General features: G+C 40.9%; 1 protein-coding gene across 1 annotated transcript in view; it reads right to left on the bottom strand.

Annotated features, from left to right (window-relative positions):
• Nucleotides 1–422: 422 nt before the first annotated feature.
• Nucleotides 423–20,730, bottom strand: part of RALBP1 (ralA binding protein 1) — a 58,800-nt gene continuing 38,492 nt past the window's right edge. The window contains exons 5-10 of the mRNA XM_044243405.1: nucleotides 19,244–19,405; nucleotides 18,106–18,237; nucleotides 11,241–11,348; nucleotides 5,076–5,197; nucleotides 4,291–4,414; nucleotides 423–2,342 (exon numbers count right to left, since the gene is read on the bottom strand). Of these exons, the coding sequence (XP_044099340.1) occupies nucleotides 2,076–2,342; nucleotides 4,291–4,414; nucleotides 5,076–5,197; nucleotides 11,241–11,348; nucleotides 18,106–18,237; nucleotides 19,244–19,405 (915 nt within the window). The 3' untranslated portion in view covers nucleotides 423–2,075. The remainder of the gene's footprint in view (nucleotides 2,343–4,290; nucleotides 4,415–5,075; nucleotides 5,198–11,240; nucleotides 11,349–18,105; nucleotides 18,238–19,243; nucleotides 19,406–20,730) is intronic.

The raw sequence follows: 20,730 nt of genomic DNA, 5'->3' as shown, positions 1-20,730 counted from the left end.
CCAATCCATGCTAGTTAATCTGCCGGACAGACCCCTGTCAGCCCCTAAAGTAAGTGACTTGGTAATAACCGACCTCTTCTTTTGCCAAGTTGGGCTGACTGACCTGTGCTTTGTTTTGAAGGCCACTTTGCACTGAAGCAGGCCATCACTCACAGAAGCCGCAGCCCCGAATCGCAGGCAGCTGGGCCACATGATCACATGCTCCCTCAGCAGCAAGCACCTACGTGGGGAAGAAGGACAGCAAACCTCACCACCAGCAACGGGCACAAAGTCCACCGAGGTGAGGAGCAGACAGCGAGTTAAAAAGGTTAGGGCACTCTTGGATCGTAAATATCAAACCAACTCCGGGTCAGCCACAGGATGCTAACTACTTCAAGAAAGAATGTATACAAAAAAAAAAAAAAAAAAAAAAAGACGCTGCGTTTGGTAGTTTGTTTGTTTTTTTTCCTCAAATGGCTGTTGAATTTATTTGCTTGATCAATAATGGTGCTGGCAAAAATTAGTTAACCAACGCTGAGACAACTGTAATGAAATACTAATTTTAAAAATCCATGACACCTTGATAGAAATTAGAGTTTACACAAACAAAAAAAGGAACCTTCAATATTGCCAGCAAATGAAATGAATGTAATATGACCGACGGGACAGCAAGAAGGCTTTTATACGTTTATATTTGACACCTGACCATATTTTCAGTCACCATAATATCTTCTCTCCAGATTTAAAAAAATAGTATGCTGATTTCTATAACAAAGCTTTTTTTCGTACAAAAATCAAACAATGGCCAACAAGTCACAACAGTGCAATAGGTAGAGAATAAAAAACCGCATCAAACAGGTGCTGAAAATAAATAGTAACTAGGAGAGGACAGAGCCCTCGTGGGGGTTTGTTTCCATCACCTTGAGTGTGTGGGGTCTGTCTTCACAGCCGTGAAAGCTGACCTACCTCATGGGTGCCACTGATTCCGACAGAGCGTGACTGGACAAGGGTGCCTGAGGGCGGACCTCCCAGATGCCTCAGTCACCAGAGAAGTTGCAGAAGCAAGAAAACGGGGTCGGGGATCACAGCTATCAGTTAAAGGAAAAGTTTTCTTTTTCTATTGCTCAATCTTGTCAATTGGGAGTCCATCAGCAGGTTCACTGAGATGAAACGGGTCACTGAAAACTTTTGTCTAAGAGCATATATGGCTTATTCAGGCAAAGAGACTTTTACATTCTAGCCCAAGCAAGCAATCTCATTCTGTGTTTAACGGCAGATCAGTCACACAGATTATTTCTGGGTTCAGAAACAGATCCTCTGTGTGGATGCCTCAGGCCAGGCAGCTACCTGGGACCAACCCAGTGAAAACATGCGCTGATCACCAGCAGCGAGGAGCCCACAGGAGTGAGGCAGCTGCCCGGGAGCCAGTGGGCAGGCTCCACCGGCAGTTCTGTCTGGGACTGGCTAGGCCATCCTGTGACTCAGGCTCGTGGACTGGGGTTTAGGACTGTCAAAGGAGAGAGTGACAAGGGTGGGTAAAGGTTAACCTCAGTAAGAGCCGTTCTGGCCCATCAGGAGATATGAGGCAGCTCCCCATTATATAATCTGCACCGAAAAGGTGTAAAAGGCACGAGCAAGAGTGACTAGTAAGCAGAGATCCCGGAGGGTGAGACTGTGGGGCAATCCACAAGGCAGGAACAGTGTTCACCTTGTTTGGTTCCCCCCTTGAACGACAGAAAGAGATCCTGATTCTGCTGTAATAAAAAAGCAAAGAAAGACGATTTTTGGTTTAAAAAGAAGCCACTCAAGGGTTAAAATAGTTTTAAGTTAACAAAGAAAATTAATCTTCAAATAAGCTGACACTATCTGGAAAACTCATCTGTCCCCTACAAGCCCACACTGCGTGCACTGCTTTGTCCTCCCGTGTAACCTGAGCCTGACGCGGAGAAGTCATACGTGTGAAAAGAAAGAAGAGTCTGAGAAGAAAAGACATCTTTACAGAATGTACAGCAGAGAGTTGTCCACTCCGACTCTCAGGGTTACAGTAAGATGCACAGGTCTCGTCGGGTCTGGGGATTCTGTGACGCTCGGGCTGCTCAGATGGGTGTCTCCTTCCTGTCTCTGCTCGGGGACGGCTTGGCCTGCTCCTTGCCTGCCTTTGGCTGCTCCTTAGCTGCTTTCGTCTCTGGGGCGCTGTCTCTGGGCGGCTGTCCGGCGCCCCCACGCCTCTCAGGCTCGTCCTCGTCCTGCACCTGCGGTTCGGGCTTGGCTCGCTGCAGCTGGAGCAGGCGCAGCTGCACCCGCAGTTCGATGATGGCTTCCCGCTCTTCGTGAATCGCTTGATTCAAATGATTGTTCTTTATCTTGAATGACAAAGGAACAGTTGTCACTTAAGAAGGGGAGAGGGACAATGAGGAACAAGGGTATCTTACACAAGAAAAAATCTATTTCTGTTTTAGGCAACTTGTGAAACAGGAGAGAACATGAATATGCAAATGAGGGACGCCTGGGTGGCTCAGTTGGTTAAGCAGCTGCCTTAGGCTCAGGTCATGATCCCAGCGTCCTGGGATCGAGTCCCACATGGGGCTCCTTGCTTGGCAGGGAGCCTGCTTCTCCCTCTGCCTCTGCCTGCCATTCTGTCTACCTGTGCTCGCTCTCTCTCTCTCTGACAAATAAATAAAATCTTAAAAAAAAAAAAAAAGAATATGCAAATGAGACACATAAACACCTTGACCCGGAATGCACAAAATCCTCCTTAAAGAAGAGTAAACACATCTGGAAAAGATACATGCAACAACAGAAAACAATTTGCTTAATGATATTAAATATTTTAGTGTTTAAAATGGTTTGCTTTAAACTGGCTCCTGACCACCCCTTAGGTAAGTGGAAGATAGAAGTGACTTTACCAGCCATCAGAAGTGACAAGTCAGAGACAAGAGGAAATCCCAGAGTTGTCTCAAAAGCAGATGTCCTTGTCTGTTGTGAACGGCATCACTTCACACATGTCCTGTGGTACTTGGGCAAACAAGTGCTATCGGTTCTACAGCGCTTCATTCCTTCAGCAAAGCCGAGGGAGCTAATCCCAAACTCCGCTGAGCTCCGGAGGCGGCGGGCTAGCGCCTATGGCTCAGCAGTGGCCTTCACCTGCAGTAGGTGTGTCCCAGCCTCCCCTGCAGCCAGCCATAGCTGGGCACTGCGCGCCTCTGACAGGGTCGGGCAGAAGGGCTGGCTTCTACTTGCGCTGCTTGCCCTTAACCACCAAGCGCTCTTGGGTTCCTTCCCTGTTCCTGCTAAGAGTGGATAAAACCTAAGTGGCTACTCTGGACCCCATGTGTCTTCCACTCGTGTGGAGGGTGGGAGACCTAGACGTCTGCCAGGCAAGGCACAGAACTGTCTCGTTCCAAAACGGAAGAGTATTCTCTTCATTAAAGCAGCTAAGCCTGTACCCTAAGTACTACAATTCTGGAACGTTTTCCTACTTAGGATTTTCATATGATCTGTAAAACGTTAAATAAAGTGCCAACACGAGGACCTTCTAAAGAAGGGAAGCTACCTGGAGGCCCAGGTCCCAACTGTGGCTCCGCTTTTCCCACAACACAGCCCTGGCTATGGCAAGTGTTCTGAGCCTTGACCCTCAGTGGGCTGCCCCGTCTCAACTCTGTCTGTACGACTTACTGTTTTCTGTGGAATTCTAGTTTCCTATGCAGTGGGTGGCTCTGATCTGCCCCAGCTACTGAATGTACTGGGATGAGAGAAAGTCATCCCACCATTCTTGGACTCTAAGACAAGAATGGCTTTCTCTCAACCCTGAGGTAAAACATCCAGAGACCATGATTAATCTGAGGTAAGAAGGGAAATTCTGATCAGGATCATGTAAATCTCTTGCTTTCATTTCACCATGCGCTTGCCTCCCAGATCCCCAGTGCCAAATTTATTCACACTGGCTGCTTCAAGGATTGAGGGACAAGAGAAAACTTTGTCCCCATTTACCCACAGGTGAGTCAGGACTCTTCCTTCTTCCACCAGCATTTCTCTTTCTGTTCGTCTCTGGGAAGTTAGCCCAGATCTTCCACAACCATTCAAGGACAGTCAGGTGAGGCTTCCCCGTAAGTGGGAGTCACCACACCCAGGGATGCCTCGTGAGGTCACACCTGTGCTGTGTGCTCGGCCAGGACCAGCTCACGCCCTGCACACACTAGTGAGATGTCCCCTAAACTCCTCTCTTCTCAGCCTCCCCGCTATTTCCCAAGGAAAAGACGACTTCTAAGGGAAAGAGGTAGCCTCTACAAGTTTTGGGAAGCTGGTGCTCACTTCTAGTTCTTCATTCTGCCTCTGTAAGTCCTCCAGGATGATCTGAAGCTCCTCTTCGTCCTCACTCTCACTCTCACTGTCCGAGGAGTACTCCTCAGTCTCACTGCGGCCATGCTGCTGACGGCTGTGGGCAGGAGATCAAGAGAAAAGGACAGTGAGTAGCGGAAGGAATGCTGCTTCCTTCCTACCCTTCTTTTAGATTCACCAGGTTTTCATGAAACACTTAATATAGCACCATTCTTAAGGCTTAATCAAGATGAAACTTGGTGGGGGGCGCCTGGGTGGCTCAGTGGGTTGAGCCTCTGCCTTCAGCTCAGGTCATGATCTCAGGGTCCTGGGATCAAGCCCCACATGGTGGGGGGGGGGGTCCCTGCTCAGCAGGGAGCCTGCTTCCCCCACCCCTGCCTACTTGTGATCTCTCTCAAATAAATAAATAAATAAAATCTTTAAAAAAAAAAAAGAAGAAAAAACTTAGGGGTGCGTGGGTGGTCAGTCAGTGGAGCGCCGACTCTTGGTTTCAGCTCAGGTCATGATCCTAGGGTCATAGACTCGACCCTGCTTGCGCTCCATGCTCTGCAGAGTCTACTTTAGAGTCTCTCTCCCTCTCCCCTCACCCCCAATTGTGTACATACTATCTCTCTCAAATTTTAAAAACAAAGAGAAAGAAAAAGATGACTGATTTGGATGCCTAGTTCTTTTGTATGAAAGTCTGAGAGCTAAAACAATTTTATGTTTATATTTAACTAAGTATTCTTGTATACTTAAAACTCTCTGCTTTCCTTTACCTCTGAATTTCAGCAATCTCGGCTCTGAGGCGTTCAATCTCTTCTTTTTCTGAGGCAATCTGTCGGCGCAGAAACTGCTCCATGGCTAGAAGCTCCTCCTGTTCAGTCAGGATCTCATTCTCCTGAAATAAAGACCACTGGTGAACACCTTTGGAAGTATGAGTCTAGGACAAGTCACTTTTCTGGGACATTGTTCCCTTGACTTCTTTAGCCCTATACATGCATAACACAAGTTATGGGAAAGCTTGGACTGCAAAGCTTATATCCTGTTTCCTCAATATTAAGGCTCTCTGAGAAAAGGCTCTCTGGGAGGAATGTCTAGATTTTTCTCAAGACATAAAATGCCACCTAGGAATCCCATGTCCTCATTTTGCAAAAGTTCCCTATGAGGCCATCACACTGGGCACAAAGCCAAAGGTCAAGTGACTATGTCTGTTTTTGATTCTCAGTCCCTTCTGAACGCCTTCCCACCTCTCAGTAAAGGGAGTGTCTGTTTCAGGGTCAAAATGGCCCTTGACCATGAACTGTGATAAAGACCCAGGAAATACAGAGCTGATGTCAGTATCATCTCAAAGCAGATCTAGTAAAGGCAAGATGTTCCCAGAAATCCTTTCTCCTCACCAAAAGCTACCATCCTCTTCAACGCATGTCCCCAGAGATGATAAAGAACAAATACTGTGCTTTCACAGAATATGCATTTCTTTTTTCTTTAAAGATTTTATTTATTTATTTGACAGACAAAGATCACAAGTAGGCAGAGAGGCAGGTAGAGAGAAGAGGAAGCAAGCTCTCCAAGGAGCAGAGAGCCCGATGTGGGGCTTGATCCCAGGACCCTGGGATCATGACCTGAGCTGAAGGCAGAGGCTTTTACCCACTGAGCCACCCAGATCCCCCCAGAATATGCATTTCTAAAACTGAATCACCAAAGTGGGGGGAAGGAAGATCTACCCAACCCCTCCAACCTAGAAAAAAGAACCAAACCAGAATGTCAGAGGCAGAAATGTATGGCTATGAGAACAAGGAGTTGTAGGCAAAGGTCTACAGCATTTCCTTCCCAACTCCTAGGTATCCAGAGGATAAACACCTTTGATCAAACCTGAAAGACACTGTGGTCAGGTTCTAAAGGGAACCATTCAAAGCTTCTGGCAAGCATGAGTGAGCTCTTGGAGATGGAATATGCAGTGTTCCTTCCCCATGGGTTTCTAAACACAGATGCCTTCCCTTTACCACAGTGCACCTAGTAAAACTAATGTGCTGAGAAATATCAGATTGGAAAAGTCTGAAATAAAGACATAATCTGGAACCTCATCTCACCTTCAGGGGAAGAGCTATGTGTCCCTGACAGGCAAAACATGGTCTTTCTCAAGTGACAGAAAAGGCCTGGAACTTGCGTGGCTTTAGGTATCCCACTTTCATGGATTTCTGGGAGTACAGACTGATTGCTGTCAGAATTTCATTCATTTCTGGTTAAACTCTAGAAGATTCTAGTTAAAAGAATTTCATTCATTTCTGGTTAAACTCTAGAAGATTCCAGAACAGAGTAAGGTTGACTTAAGAAGTTCAGAGGGAAAGAAAGGAGCTCACCTTCAGCTCTACACCTAGAACAATAGATACTAAAGAACTATTTGTCAAATCAATGAAAAATAAAACAAGTTATCTCCAACAACTTTCAACCACAAAGAATAAAATCAAAATAAATATTATCAGCAACAACAATCAGATAAAATCTGTACTGTGATGGGGCGCCTGGGTGGCTCAGTTGGTTAAGGCACTACCTTAGGCTTGGGTCATGATCCCGGAGTCCTAGGATCAAGTCCCATGTCAGACTTCCCTTGCTCTGCAGGGAGCCACCTCCTCCCTTCCCTCTGTCTCTCCCACTGCTTATGCTCTCTTTCCTCTCTCTCTCTCTGTCAAATAAATAAAATCTTTTTTTAAAAAAATCTGTACTATTACATTTTAAGAATCCCAAACTTTGTGGTCAGGAAGAACTATTTTTTTTCTAAAGATTTTATTTATTTATTTGACAGAGAGAAATCACAAGCAGACGGAGAGGCAGGCAGAGAGAGTGAGGGAAGCAGGCTCCCTGCTGAGCAGAGAGTCCCATGCGGGACTCGATCCCAGGACCCTGAGATCATGACCTGAGCCGAAGGCAGCGGCTTAACCCACTGAGCCACCCAGGAGCCCAATCAGGAAGAACTATTAAAGTCTGATCTCATTAATATGGAAGAAGTACAACTAATCTGTAAGTTGGGGAAAACACATATAACTCAGACCTGTGTATGAATAAGATAAGATTAAGCACCTAGGGGGCACCTGGGTGGCTCAGTAGGTTAAAGCCTCTGCCTTCAGCTCAGGTCATGATCCCAGGATCCTGGGATGGAGCCCCTCATCCGACTCTCTGCTCAGCAGGGAGCCTGCTTCCTCCTCTCTCTCTCTGCCTGCCTCTCTGTCTACTTGTGATCTCTGTCAAATAAATAAATAAAATATTTTAAAAAAAAAGATTAAGCACCTAGAACAGTGTCCAGTAAAAAGTAATCAGCAGAAGGTAGTTTCTTTCTCCAGCAGAACACTTAAGGAAACGCTACATAAAGGTAAGAACAAATACAACAGGCATGATCCCTCTCAGGCTACCAAATCATCTTACAACTTTTTTTTAAAAGATTCACACCTCTGTAGTTGAGCTTCTCAAATTTAATATATGACGACCATTAAGAGTCTTGCAACACACTCCTGAGCAAGCAACAGGTCAAAGATGCAATCTAATTATCTAGTAATGAATCAAAGTGGAAACACAACATGTCCAAAGTACGGGATCCAGCAAAACCAACTTGAAAAGGGAAGTTTATGGTACAAATGCCCTCACTAAGAAAAAAGCCCTGAAACAACCTATCTCTACACCTCAAGGAACTAGAAATAGAACAAACTAACCCTAAAATTAGTGGAAGGGAGGAAATGATACAGATCAGAGCAGAAATAAATGAAATAGAGACTAGAAAATCAATATAAAAGATCAATAAAACTAAGAGTTGGTTTTTCAAAAAAAATAGCACACCTGTAGCTAGACTAAAAGAGAGAACTCAAAACCATAAATCAAAGAGGAAACATTACAACTGATACCACGGAAATACAGAACATTGTAAGAGACTACTATAAGCATTTATACACCAACAAACTGGATAACCTAGAAGAGAAGGAAATGTTCTGAGAAACATATTACCTACCAAGACTGAATCAAAAAGACTGAGTATCTGAAGAAAGCAATACAAAGATTGACTCAATAATAAAAAATTGCCTAACTAAGCAAAAACCAGGACCAGATGGCTTCACAAGTGAATTCTACCAAATATCTAAAGAAATAATTCCAATCCTTTTCAAACTCTTCCAAGCAAACTTAAAAATGCTCCCAAACCTCTTTTTACAAGGCCAGCATTACCCTCGTCCCAGAGCCAAAGACATTACACGAAAGTAACAGGCTGGCACCCCTGATGAACATTGATGCAAAAATCCTCAACACATACCAGCAAACCAAATTCAACAATACATTAAAAAGATCACACAAGGGGCGCCTGGGTGGCTCAGTGGGTTAAGCCGCTGCCTTCGGCTCAGGTCATGATCTCAGGATCCTGGGATCGAGTCCCGCATCGGGCTCTCTGCTCAGCGGGGAGCCTGCTTCCTCCTCTATCTCTCTCTGCCCGCCTCTCTGCCTACTTGTGATCTCTCTCTGTCAAATAAATAAATAAAATCTTTAAAAAAAAAAAAAAATCACACAACATGATCAAGTGGGATTTATCTCTGGAGAGCAAGGATAGTTCAACACATGCAAATCAATAAATGTGATACACCACAATGACAGAATGAAAGATAAAAAATCCTATGATCATAATCTCAGTAGATGCCAAAAAGCATTAGACAAAATTAAAGTTTTTCCTCTCATTATAAAAAGTCTTAACAAAGTGGGTAGAGAAGGAACACAGATCATCGTAATAAAGGCCACATTTGGCGAGCCCACAGGTAACATCATACTCAACAGTTAAAGGTTAAAAGCATTTCTTCTAAGATCAGGAACAACGCAATTATGCCCACTCTCACTTCTATTTACTATTTATTACTGGAAGTCCTAGTTAGAGTAATTAGACAAGGAAAAGAAATAAAAGGTATCCAAATTGGAAAGAAGTAAAATTGTCTGTTTGCAGACTATATATTCCATATATAGAAAACCCTAAAGATGCTACCAAAACAACAAAAAACAAAAAACCTGTTAAACCCATTCTGTAAAGTTGCAGAATATAAAATCAACATACAAAAATCCATTGTATTTTTGTATACTAGCAAACTATCTGAAAAAGAAATTAAGAAAATCCTATTTACAATAGCATCAAAATATTTTGAATAAATTTAACCAAGGAAGTAAAAGAGCTATTAAAAACTAAAACATTGATGAAAAAACTGAAGACACAAATACATGGAAAAATACCCATGTTCACAGATCAGAAGAAGTAATATTGTTAAAATGTTCATACTACCCAGAGAGATCTAGAGATTCAAAATTCCAATGGTGTTTTTCACAGAAATAGGAAAAAACAATCCTAAAATTTATACAGAACCAAAACAGTCTATTAGTACCAAAGCAATCCTGAACAAAAGGAACAAAGTTGGAGGCATCACACTACCTGATTTCAAAGTACACTGATTTCAAAAGCTTTATTTAATAAAACAGTATGTTACTGGTGAAATAGAGACCAACAGAGTGGAAGAGAGAGCCAAAAATAAATCCACACATTTACGGCCAACTCATCTTTGCAAAGTGCCAAGAACACGTATAGGGAAAGGACCATCCCTTCAATAAATGGTGTAGGGAAACTTGTCTTCCACATGCAAAAGAATAAAACTGGACACTTAAGCTCATTCCATATATATAAGTCAATTCATAATGAATTAAAGATTTAAATATAAGACCTAAACTATGTAACTATTAGAAAAAAACATAGATTTTTCAGGAAAAACACTGGTCTAGGCAATGAATTTTTAGATATGACCCCCCCAAAGCAGGCAACTAAAGCAAAAAATAGACCAAAGTCAAAAAGCAAAGGAAAAAGTCAAAAGAGTAAGGAGACAACCTATGGAACAGGTGAAAATATCTGCAAACCACATATCAGGTAAGGGGTGAATATTCCAAAGTTTCTAAGGAATGCAACCAATACAACAGGTAGAACACAACCAACCCATTTCAAAAATGGCAAAGGACCTGAACAGACATTTCTAAACAGAAGAACTACAAATCACCAGTACATATATCAAAAGATGCTCAACATAACTTATTATCAGGAAAATGAAAATCAAAACCACAATGAGATATTACCTCACAACTGTTAGGATGACTATTATTTAAAAAAACAAAACAAAACAAAAACAACCATTGGCATGGAACTCATACACTGTTATGGGAATGTAAACTGAAGGCAGCCATTACGGCAAATAGAATGGAGGAACTACCATATGATCCAGCAATTCCATCTCTGGGTTTAAACCCTAAGAAAATGAAAAGGATACTGAAAAGATACCTGCACTGCCATGTTCACTACAGCATTATTCACGATAGTCAAAAGATGAAAACAACTCAGTGGTCAATGCACAAATGGATAAAGATGTGGGTGTGTACAGACACATACACTGGAGTATTATTCAGCACTGAGAGAAGGAAACCCTGCCATTTTAGGATAACATGGATAAACCTGGAGGACATGATGCTAAATGAAAAAAGCCAGAGAAAGGCAGACTGTATGATCTCACTTTTAGGTAGAATTAAAAAAAAAAAAAAAGTAGAACTCATAATAGTAGAGAGCAAAACAGTGATTACCAGAGGCTGGGGGAGAGAGAAGATGAGGGGATATTGGTCAAACGATACAAAGTTGCAATTACAAAGGACGAGTAAGTCTAGAGATCTAGAGTATCTAGATCTCTCGAAATACACTAAAGGAATGGATTTCAGGTGCTCCCATCACAAAAGGAAAAGGTAGTTAGATGAGAAGACAATGTTAACAAGCTTTATTGTAATCATTTCTCTATGTATAGGTCTACCAAATCATCATGCTGTACACTTTAAATATGTATAATTTTTATTTTTTAAAAAGGATTTTGAAAAACAGAAGAAAAAGGTTAGCTTACCTGGGCAAGGAGAATATTTATAACTTCCTCATTTTCATTCATTTCTTCTTTGGAAACATCCTCTTTTGAAAGACTGGCAATCTCTTGCGCAATCTTGGTTTCACACTCCTGTTCAAATAAGACAAATGAAGAACTGGTCAGCCCAAATATAACACATATTCAACAATTTCACATCATCACCATTTAGAAGTTTCCTTCTCATTTCCTAGAGCTGAAAAGGTAACAGTTACAGCCAGGCGAACTATCTGGATAGAGGAGGATTTGTTAACGGCTTGGAAAATAACATGCGGATCTTAGTTTGTGGCTGCACCATGAAAATGGTCAATTCTGGTTAATGTGTTCACCATTTCTGGAACCCATCTATATAAAATTATATCCTGTGATACTTTTTTGGGGAAAGGGTGTCAATTTTAAGTATGCAATTCAATTAATTTTGACAAATGAATACAGCAAAGTCACCACCACCACCGCAATCACGATATAAACGTTCCCATCACCACACAAAGTACCCTTCACCATCTCCTGGCACCTGACAACCACTGACCTATTTTTCATTGCTATAGTTTTCCCTTTTCTTGAGTTTCATATAAATTGAGTCGATCCATAAGAAATATTTTGTATGTGGCTTCCTTCACACAAAATAATGTTTTTTTTAAACTATTCATCTACTTTGCTGTTTGTATTAGTAGTCTGCTGAGTAATATGTCATGATACACCAATCTGTTCATCCAGTCACCAGCTGATGGACATTTGGGTCCTTCCTAATTTTGAGCTATTCTAACTAGAGCTGTTATGAACATTTCATACGTGTATGTTTTGTGTGGGTATGTGCTTTCTTCTTTTAAATACTTAAAAGTGAGATTGCTTGGTCATATGGTAACCATATGTTTAACTTTGAAAGAAACTGCCAAACTGTCTTCTAAAATTACTATACCATTTTACATTACCAAGAGCAACAATGAGAGGTCCAGTTGCCCCATGTCCTTGTCAACACCCGGTTTTTGTTTTTTTTTTTTCTTGTTACTTGTTTTTCTAGAGAGGGAGAAAGAGGGGAAGAGAGCAGAGGGGAGGGGCAGACAGAGAGGGAAAGAGAGAAAATCCCAAGCTGGCTAGAAGCCCGATACAGAGCTCAATCTCATGACCCTGAAATCATGACCTGAGCCAAAAATCAAGAGGAAGATGGTTAACCGACGGAACCATCCAGGCGCCCCAATATTTCAATTTTATTCAATTTTGGTCATTCTTGTTGGTGTGTAGTAGTACCTCATTGTGACTTCAACTTTTATTTCTTTAATGACTAATGATATTGAGCATATTTGCAGGTGCTTATTTGCCATTTGTACATGATCTTTGGTAAAGTGCCTTTTCAACTTTTTTGCCTTTTTAAAAATTTTTTAAATTTTTTAGCATTTTTAAAACTGAATTATTAATTGTAACAAACGTACCATACTCTGGTGGGAGAGCAGAATATATACAGGAAACTTCTGTACCTTCCTCTCAATTTTGCTGTGAACCTAAATCTTCCAAAAAAATAAAGTCTAAAAAAACCCTGAATTGTTTGTCTTTTTTTTTTTTTTAAGATTTTATTTATTTATTTGACAGACAGAGATCACAAGTAGGCAGAGAGGCAGTGAGAGAGAGAGGAGAAACAGGCTCCCTGCTGAGCAGAGAGCCCGACGTGGGGCTCAATCCCAGGACCCTGGGATCATGACTGAGCCGAAGGCAGAGGCTTAACCCACTGAGCCACCCAGGCGCCCCCTGAATTGTTTGTCTTATGAGTTTTTTAATATATTCTAGTCTTTATCAGGTATGTGTTTTTGCAGAATATTTTGTCACAGCCTCTGATTTGTATATTCCTTTTCTTAATGGTGTCTTTTGAGGAGCATGTTTTAGCATGCCGATAAAGTGTAATCTAACAAATTTTTGAAAGAGGAGGGACAGAAAGCACATATGAGCAAGAGTGTGAGGCGGGGGGGTGGAAAGGCAGGTGGCACAAGAGAGAGGGAGAAGCAGACTACCCGATGAGCAGAGAACCAGATGCGGGGCTCCATCCCAGGACCCTGGGACCATGACCTGAGCCGAAGGCAAACACTTAACCAATTGAGCCACCCAGGTGCCCTAACAAATTTTTCTTTTACAATTCATGGGTATTGTGTCCTATTTAAGAAATCACTGCCTAAGCCAAAGTCATTAAGATCTTCTACGTTTAAAAAAAAAGAAAAAAAAAAATCTATGTTTTCTTCTGGAAGTTTGCTTTTTTGTTTTTTGTTGTTGTTTTTTTGTTTGTTTGTTTGTTTTTAGGTCTTAATGTATGACTCATTTTAAGTTAATTTCTGTATATGCAGTGTGGAAAGAGTCAAGGTTTTATTTAGTTACTCTTTTTTGGTATATAGATATCCAATTGTCCCAATACCATTTATTGAAAAGAAAATCCTTCCCCACAGAACTTTAAAAAAAAAAAAAAAAGATTTTATTTATTAATTTGATAGAGACAGGGAGAGAGGGAACAGAAACAGTTAGAGTAGGAGAGGGAGAAGTAGGCCTCCCACCAAGCAGGGAGCCTGATGCAGGGCTCAATCGCAAGACCCTGGGATCATGACCTGAGCCAAAGGCAGACGCTTAACGACTGAGCCACCAGGGTGCTCCTCCCCACAGAACTTTTATCCTCTTTGCTGAAAATTAATTGTCCATATGAGTGTGGTCTATTTCTGGACTTTCTATTCTACGTCTACTTTTATCCAATATCCACTGTCTTGGTTACTGTAGCTTAACAGTAAATCTTAAAATCAGGTAATGTGAATCCTCCAACGTTGTTCTTTTTCCACAGTCATTTAGAACATTTGTATTTCCATATAAATTTCAGAAAAGCCTGTTAATTTCCACAAAAAAAACCCTGTTGAGATTTTGACGGGGACTGACTCCACAGATCAATTTGAGAATATCTAACATTTTAAAAATATCGAGATGCATCACTCTATTTATTTTAGGTCTTTATTTTTCTTTTTAGGTCCAATATCCAACTGCTCATTTGCTAATCTCAAGAAATATAATAGACTACTGTGCATCTAATCTTGTAACCCAGAACCCTGCTAAATTCACTTATTAGGTTTTTTATAGATTCCTTAGGATTTTGTATGTAGACAGTCATGTAGTCTACATATAAAGACTCTCTTTCAATCTGTATACCTTTTTTTTTTTTTTTAAAGATTTTATTTATTTATTTGACAGAGAGAAATCACAAGTAGACAGAGAGGCAGGCAGAGAGAGAGAGAGAGAGAGAGAGAGAAAAGCAGGCTCCCTTCTAAGCAGAGAGCCCGATGCGGGACTCGATCCCAGAACCCTGAGATCATGACCTGAGCTGAAGGCAGCGGCTTAACCCACTGAGCCACCCAGGCTCCCCAATCTGTATACCTTTTTCTCTTTATTGTACTAGCTAGAATGAACCTCCAGTAAAACGCTGAACAGAATGGTGAAAGCAGAAATCCTTGCCTTATATACCCAATCTTAGGAGAAAGCATTCAGACTCTCACTACTGTGTACAAAATTAACCACAGATTTTTTTCAGACACCCTACATCAGGCTGAGAATGACATTTGCTGAAAGATTTTATCATGAATAAGTGCTGAATTCTGCTAAATGCTTTTCTGCATTTACTGATATGATCTTTGTAGTTTTTACTTCTTACCATAATGAATTATATTACTTCTATCTTTAAATTTATTATTTTAAAAATAATTTTTAAAAATAAGTTTATTATTTTAAAAATAAATTTATTTTATCTTTAGAAGTAATTTATTCCTGGATGGGCATGGGGAGGGAGTAAAAAATAGAAATAATTTATTCCTCGAAGTTGAAATCAACTTGACAGAATCTCATGAAAATTTATGAATGAATTAGCACGTATAAAAAGACAGCATGAAGAAAACTGACAAAGGTAATCTATCCCTTTCTATGCGCTGTCACAACTCCTTTTTCCAGGAGAGAAGCAGAAGTAAGAGTAATGAAAATCAAACACACATTATCCCTGTCACAGGTCTGAGACCCTTCATTTGGAGTCTGGTGGGCAAAGGGACATGGTTCACAATTACAACCATGAGGTCAGTCAGTCAGTCATTGATTCCAGGCTGAAGCATGAAGGGGACATTAATGACAACAGGCCCAGGAAACAAAAGATAGATAATCTGGTAAGCAGGAGAAAATAAGGAAGAAAAATACACAAAGGCTTTTGCTAGTCTGCCAGTCCTGGAGTACATGTGTAAAAAACCCCATGAATGCTTCCTTTCTGATGAAGCTAACTCCACATAAATGTGCACTCTCCCAGTCTGATGAATGCTAATGTTCCCTAGAAGTAACACTGGGGCCTGGCACTGAATTTGCACACGGACTGTAAGACGGTCTAGAGATCTGAGATCTGAGCCTCAGTGTGGCTGAGCAACTTCCAGGCTCAGAGCCAAGCACCACACACCGAGCCCGAGAAGATCAAAAGTCTGACTCGTGCACCCCAACCTTATCAGGAGTCACATGCTAGTCTTCCTATTATTAGGTGAATAAAACTCCTCCTGATCTTCAGTACCTCTTTGTGTTTCCAAAGAGCTGACTCAAAGGCCTCCAATTCCCCAGCAGTCTCTGAAATGTCTCACTATCCAACTTCTCTGTTTACAAGTACAACGAAGCAGGAAATGACAAAACACCTTTCAGTAAAATCATCTGTTTAATTAAAAAAAGGAAAAAAAAACAAAAAAACAACTTTCTGGAGAGATTCCCTATTAGGATGAAATTTACCAGCTATATAAAACTACTTTCAGTTACTAGCCCCCCAAAACTACCTTTGCCTATAGCAAAATGTAGGTATTTATACATACATTTTCTTTGATGCTATTAAAAATTTATTTATTTTAGACAGAGTGGGAAGGAGGATCAAAGGAGAGAGAGAGTTTAAGCAGACTGTGGCTGAGCTTGGAGCCTGATGCGAAGCTAGATCTCACAACCCTGAAATCAGGACCTGAGGTGAAACCAAGAGTCGGATGCTTAACCGACTGCGCCACCCAGGCGCCCCTTCTTTAATGCCACTAACGATGTTACTACAGGGGCACCTGGCTAGCTCTCCATCCGGACTGTGCATTTAAACCCCACACTAGGAGTAAAGCTTTAAGACAGTTATACAGGTTGTTTTAGCTTTATTCTTAAGAAAATGTTTGTCCCTGTTCATTGATAAAACCATGACTTGCACATTTATCTACTGAATATCATGGGTCAAACATAAACAAGGCCAACACTGGGTCATCTCAGTGAACTGAGTCAGTGCCTGTAGAAATAGCCTACGTTGTCAGCTAGTTAGTCCACAAGGTGCTTTTTATATTTTGTTACTTTGGTAACATCCAAGGGGTACCTGGCCATCTCGGCTGGTAGAGCATGCCACTCTGGATCTCAATGTCGTGAGTTCAAGCCTCATGCTGGGCACAGAGTTTACTTAAATTACAAGAATAGAAGAATGATTCCCTATTACACTAAACTGATTCAAAAGTTGTTGATGCTTTGCCCCATTATTGTTTGTACATCTTCTCTTTAAGCATGCACTTGAACATCTTTGGGGGGTTTTTTTTTGGTTTTTTGTGTGTTTTTAACAAAGAACAGGGGTGCGCAGAGAGAGGGGGAGGGAGGGAGAGAGAGAATCTTAAGCAGGCTCCATGCCCAGTGCAGAGCCTGACAGGGGACTTGATCTCACAACCCTGAGATGGTAAACTGAGCCAGAATCAAGAGTCAGACACAACCAACTGAGCCACTCAGGGGCACATGCACCTAAATATTTCAGTGCAGATTTTTTAAACAAACACACTCATATTAATATGGTATAATTATCAAAATCAGAACATTTTAAGATTGACCCAATTTTCTAGTCCAGCCTGTTTTAGCAGTTATCCCAAGTGTCTTTCATAACACTTCTTCAAACTACCCAGGATCCAACACAAGGTCCACTTATTGTACTTTGTTGTGACCACTCTGTGTGGTCTGTGGAATAGCTCCTCACCCTTCGTCTTTCACGACTTTCATATTCTTTGTGTGTGTGTGTGTGTGTGTGTGTGTGTGCGCGCGCGTGCTCTTCTCCAGCTGTGTTCACTGAGCGCCTGAAAGCCGTGCTAGGACAGTAGCCATGAACACACCTGAGCACCCAGATCTTCATTTCTAAATACTAGAAGGAACCATGGCTCCTTGGACAAACAGCCAACTGCAGGGCTGGGCTAGAGAAAATACAAGATAAACCTCGAACATTCTGCTGTGCCAGAAAGAAAGGAAACCTCAAAAACTGATGAGTGCATGTCAGAACACTGGAGCCACTCGAGAGGTTCTTACTGGCCAAATATGTATCAATTAGATTATATAAGTATTGATTATAATATCACATGAAGTATCAATAAATAAATTAAAAAGGTAAAAAAAAAAAAAGCAACTTTCTAAATTAAACATTTCCCTGGTATCAAACTGTATATAATCATTAACTGGAACATTTAAGCAAACAAATTTCCCATCAGGAACTTCACTTCAGGAAACGTGTATATATTGTGTTTTTAAAAGAAACTAACTGGGGCACCTGGGTGGCTCAGCTGTTAAGTGTCTGCCTTTGGCTCAAGTCATGATCCGGGAATCTTGGGATCAAGCCCTGAATCAGGCTCCCTGTTCAGTGGGAAGCCTGCTTCTCCCTCTCTCACTCCCTCTGCTTGTGTTCCCTCTCTTGCTGTGTCTGTCTCTGTCAAATAAATAAATCTTTAAAAGGAACTAACTTAAAATAGTATATAAAGAAAATTCCAGCACATTCAGTTTATATTCCATTATAAACATGATATACCAAAATGACAAATTTACTCACCTGTCTTTTAGCTTCTCTCAGTTTCCTTTTGAGGGCTGTCAAAATTCTTTGTACTTCCCATAATCTTTCTTCTTTAGATAAATCCTTTACCCCAGCCTGCAGATCTCGATGTAAACAATTCAAAAGAAACTCCTAGAAGACAACATGCCACACAATGAGTAGTGTCCCATGTCTTATCATCTTAAAACCACATCCCATGCAATTTCTCAAGATGTATAACCAACTATCTTTCATTTATCACTAAGGGAACGAAATAATGGCATGAATTATTTTTTCAAGCATATGACTGAAAAAATCCTTTTTTGCCTGGACATTGGGTTCTCATCATTAATTTACACCGGTTGACTAACAGTTCGTTCATATCCCTTCCTATCAACAACTACTAATGGGAGCTCAAAGTAGATAAAGGAAAGAAAATCAAATAGGAATTTGATAACGTGTATGCAAATAAAAGACATAATAATCATCAAATATAAGTAGATTTCTCAGTCTTGAATTTCTTAATCAGTTTTGCTAAACACACACACAACCAGATGAACTATGTCTTCTACCAAAGTAGCACAGTGGAAAAGCACAGGATTTGGGTCAAATCCCGGTTCTATAGTTCAGTAACCATGTGGCACAGGGTCAGATATTTCGCTTCCCCAAATTTCTTTGTATCTGTAAAATCTGGCTGGTAACAGCAACCTTGTCCAGATAAGCTAACATTTTTGGACTCCTTACAACATACCTGGCAGCATTATCTCATTTATGGTAATAAGCTTCACATCAAAACACAAAATGACCCATTTTAAAATGGGATCACCATGGCTTACAGAGTTTGACAATCTGCCTAAAAATCAGTCCGCTAAGAGAACCTAGGGAGAACCTAGGGAGAACTTAAGGCCAGGTCTTTTGATTTCAAAACTGTGTTCTTTCTACAATATTCTCACTTCACTGGCATCGAAGTGGCAGACAGAAATTTTCTGCCTTCCATGTGCCATGAACAATGTGTCTAACATAGTTCCAGGCATACATAAATGCTCAGTGAACAAGAACTGCTCCTACTAATCACCACTACCAATCATCGTCATCATCCAAAACGGTCAGAGCAAAGGTAGGCTCTTTGGGGCTGAAGCGTGGGGCTGAGCACACACACCTGTCTTCTGATCTCCTCCTTGATGTTCTCCTGGGTCTCTGGCAGTGTGGGCATAGTGGCCATGTTAGACCATCGAAGAGGTTTTGTCACTTGCTTTAGTATCACATTTCCAAAGAGCTCTTGCACATGTGTGAAAAACACATATAGGACACGATTGCTAATCTAAGAAAAAATAAATAAAAAGATTTGCAAAAAAAAAAAAAAACCTATTCAAATTATCATTTTATTTCATTTAATTTGCATCTGTTGCATAGTACATCCTTTAATCCTAGACATGGGGATGACAGTTTTCCTTAGTAGTGACCAGATATGCTTTGCTAATCAATGGCCAACTGAAAGAAAAGAACGGAAAAGCAGCAAGAGTTCAGTGGGTATTCCAGCACCGTAAGGAACTGGGGGGAAAAAAGGACAGGAGAAAGGATGCAGAAGTCACTGGCCATCAATTTGCTCTTTTTTAGCAATATAATATTAACTGATTTTAAAAATCTTATGTTCTTTATTCTCAAGTTATTTTGAGACCTTTTAACTCACACAAGTAGATCCACTGAGGAACACGAAGGAAGTAAGAGCACTTGCGGGTATCAAGCTGAGCTGAGTGCAAGAACCCTAACTCCAGAAACGATGCCTTGTGGGCAGATATGCACAGCTAGCGTTTAAATATGATGCTCATATGCTGGGAGATCAGGACATTAATTATTTTCTACCTAACACTTACAATACACTTGAACCTTCTATGAAATAATTGTCCCCAATATAGTAATATCAAGTAACAATGTAATATTTACCAAATTCTGAAAGCCTGACTAGTCTGAATGATCAAACTGAAATCTGAGAAACATTTTACCTCCTAAACACAATCAATGAACAATGAAAGTGTAAGAAAATACCCTCTTACAACTGTACATTATAACAGTGGCTGATAATAACCTAGTATATTGGCCAAAGAGTGAGCTTAAAATAAAAATACAACCATCACTCCATTTTTTTGTCTTTTGTGTCTGGCTTCAATAAACTATCAATAATTCTAATTAAAGGAAAATATACGCTCTGCGCCAGCACTAAGTGAGGAGCAATAAACAAATGCCAAATATTTATGTTGTAAAGAGACACCAATTAACACACTACCCAGTTCCCTGAAATGTCCCCTCAAATTAAATTTCTGTAACATCCTTCCCTAGGATCTATCTTTATGAATGAAATCACCAGGTTAAGTCCCTGACCAAACAAATGACGTTAGGCCCCCTTGTGCCTGAGTCTGGTATGTGGACATGATATAATGAGGCAATAGTGCTATTCGAAAAAATAAATCTTTGAAATTCTACAGATGAACTCCATAATCGTGGGTACCATGGGCTTCCCCTCTACTCATGACGGATCACTGTCATCAGAAATGGGTTTAGAAACCCACACCAAAGACTGTATAATACTCAAATTACAAAGCTACACGCTGGTCATATGACACTGTCCATATCCTGAAAGAAAAAGAC

The sequence above is a fragment of the Neovison vison genome, chromosome 3 (assembly GCF_020171115.1).
Source record: "Neovison vison isolate M4711 chromosome 3, ASM_NN_V1, whole genome shotgun sequence".
Lineage (NCBI taxonomy): Eukaryota > Metazoa > Chordata > Mammalia > Carnivora > Mustelidae > Neogale > Neogale vison.
The sequence above is the reverse complement of the archived record's forward strand: the minus strand, read 5'-3'. Positions and strand labels throughout refer to the sequence as shown.